The 1,287-nt window shown below is 34.8% G+C and overlaps 1 protein-coding gene across 2 annotated transcripts in view; it reads right to left on the bottom strand.

Moving 5' to 3' along the window:
- The window catches only part of LOC108690280 (F-box/LRR-repeat protein 7-like), a 3,816-nt gene continuing 2,529 nt past the window's right edge, over positions 1-1,287 (bottom strand). For both annotated transcript variants that reach the window (XM_018197487.1, XM_018197488.1), the window contains 2 exons: positions 622-898; positions 1-523 (listed from right to left, as the gene is read on the bottom strand). In XM_018197487.1, the coding sequence (XP_018052976.1) occupies positions 33-523; positions 622-898 (768 nt within the window). In that variant the 3' untranslated portion in view covers positions 1-32. The remainder of the gene's footprint in view (positions 524-621; positions 899-1,287) is intronic.

Here is a 1,287-nt window from a genome sequence, read left to right as displayed (position 1 = left end):
TATTTACTATAATCATTTTCTGAATATTCCGTCTAGTCGGAATATTCTGTATAATCGGAATATTCCGTATAATCTGAATCTTCATCGTGCCAAGATTCCAAATCATCCACGAGATACATAGTAGACACACTGCTAAGATCAGACAAATCAACATTAACTATATGCAATAGCGGAGGTAGTCTTTCTAAACCAAAGAGATCGAAAATTGCTGTTCCCCCAATTATCATCTTCAACATTACATTATTAGTTCGATTGCTACAAGCGTCTTTAGCAACCTCGAGGGTGGAATCCTTGATATATCTACATCCGGAGAGATCTAACAATTTTAACTGGGGCGAGGACTTTATGAGCATTGTTATACCCCGATCGCTAAATGGACATCTTCGACACTCCAATTCTTTCAAGCCACACATGTTTTTTAAACCTTCGTCAGTAACTTGATGTATATAACTGACGACCAATTTTTCTAGCCTTATTAACGTAGCGATAGCCGCTAATCCGGCATCGCTCACATTACAGCAACCTATTGGATATGTAAGATATAATTGAAAAGTGATGAATATAAAAAAATACACACACACACACACACACACACACACACATTATATGATTGCAATTTACCTGTAATATCTATGTTGGTAAGCTGTTGACAATGTTGTACTAAATCAGTAAGGAAATCGTCCGATACTTTAGGATTATATGTGATTTTTAAATCATGCAGATTGACAAGGTGGACTAAATATAACATGTCCGCTGTTTGTGCGGAGGGAAAGTTCCCATTAAGCTCCAATATTCTAAGATTTTTACAATGTTGACTGATGATTTCCAACGTGTGTTTAGCTATGCCGACACATTCGTTTATTACAAGATGTGTCAAATTTTCAAGTTTCTTCAGAGCCTGCATGTGACGATATCAATTGAATGCTGATTCAGTACTATAACCGTTCACTGGTCGCTTACAGAACTAGTGAGCTCATATATCAAGGCATATGTTTGTCATGTTTGGTCCGCACGCATGCATGCACGCGTGTGAACAATTGCAGTACTGAATTAACTGTAACACATGCAGGGAATGGAAGTAACTCGTTACTTATAACGAAGTTACAGTTACAAGTTACTTTTTTTCATAGCTGACTGATAACTACATTACTATTTTTTTTTTATAATTGTAATGGTAACGAATTTTATAGTTATTTTTTGTATTTTGAACCTAATATATTTGACGACATAATTTTATTCAATCTTTAGATATAGTGTTTATTGTTTTTTAAAAAAGAGAAAGATTTT

Source organism: Atta colombica, unplaced genomic scaffold (assembly GCF_001594045.1).
Source record: "Atta colombica isolate Treedump-2 unplaced genomic scaffold, Acol1.0 scaffold302, whole genome shotgun sequence".
In the NCBI taxonomy this organism is placed as follows: domain Eukaryota; kingdom Metazoa; phylum Arthropoda; class Insecta; order Hymenoptera; family Formicidae; genus Atta; species Atta colombica.
Note: the sequence above shows the minus strand (reverse complement) of the source record. Positions and strands in the feature narration are given on the sequence as shown.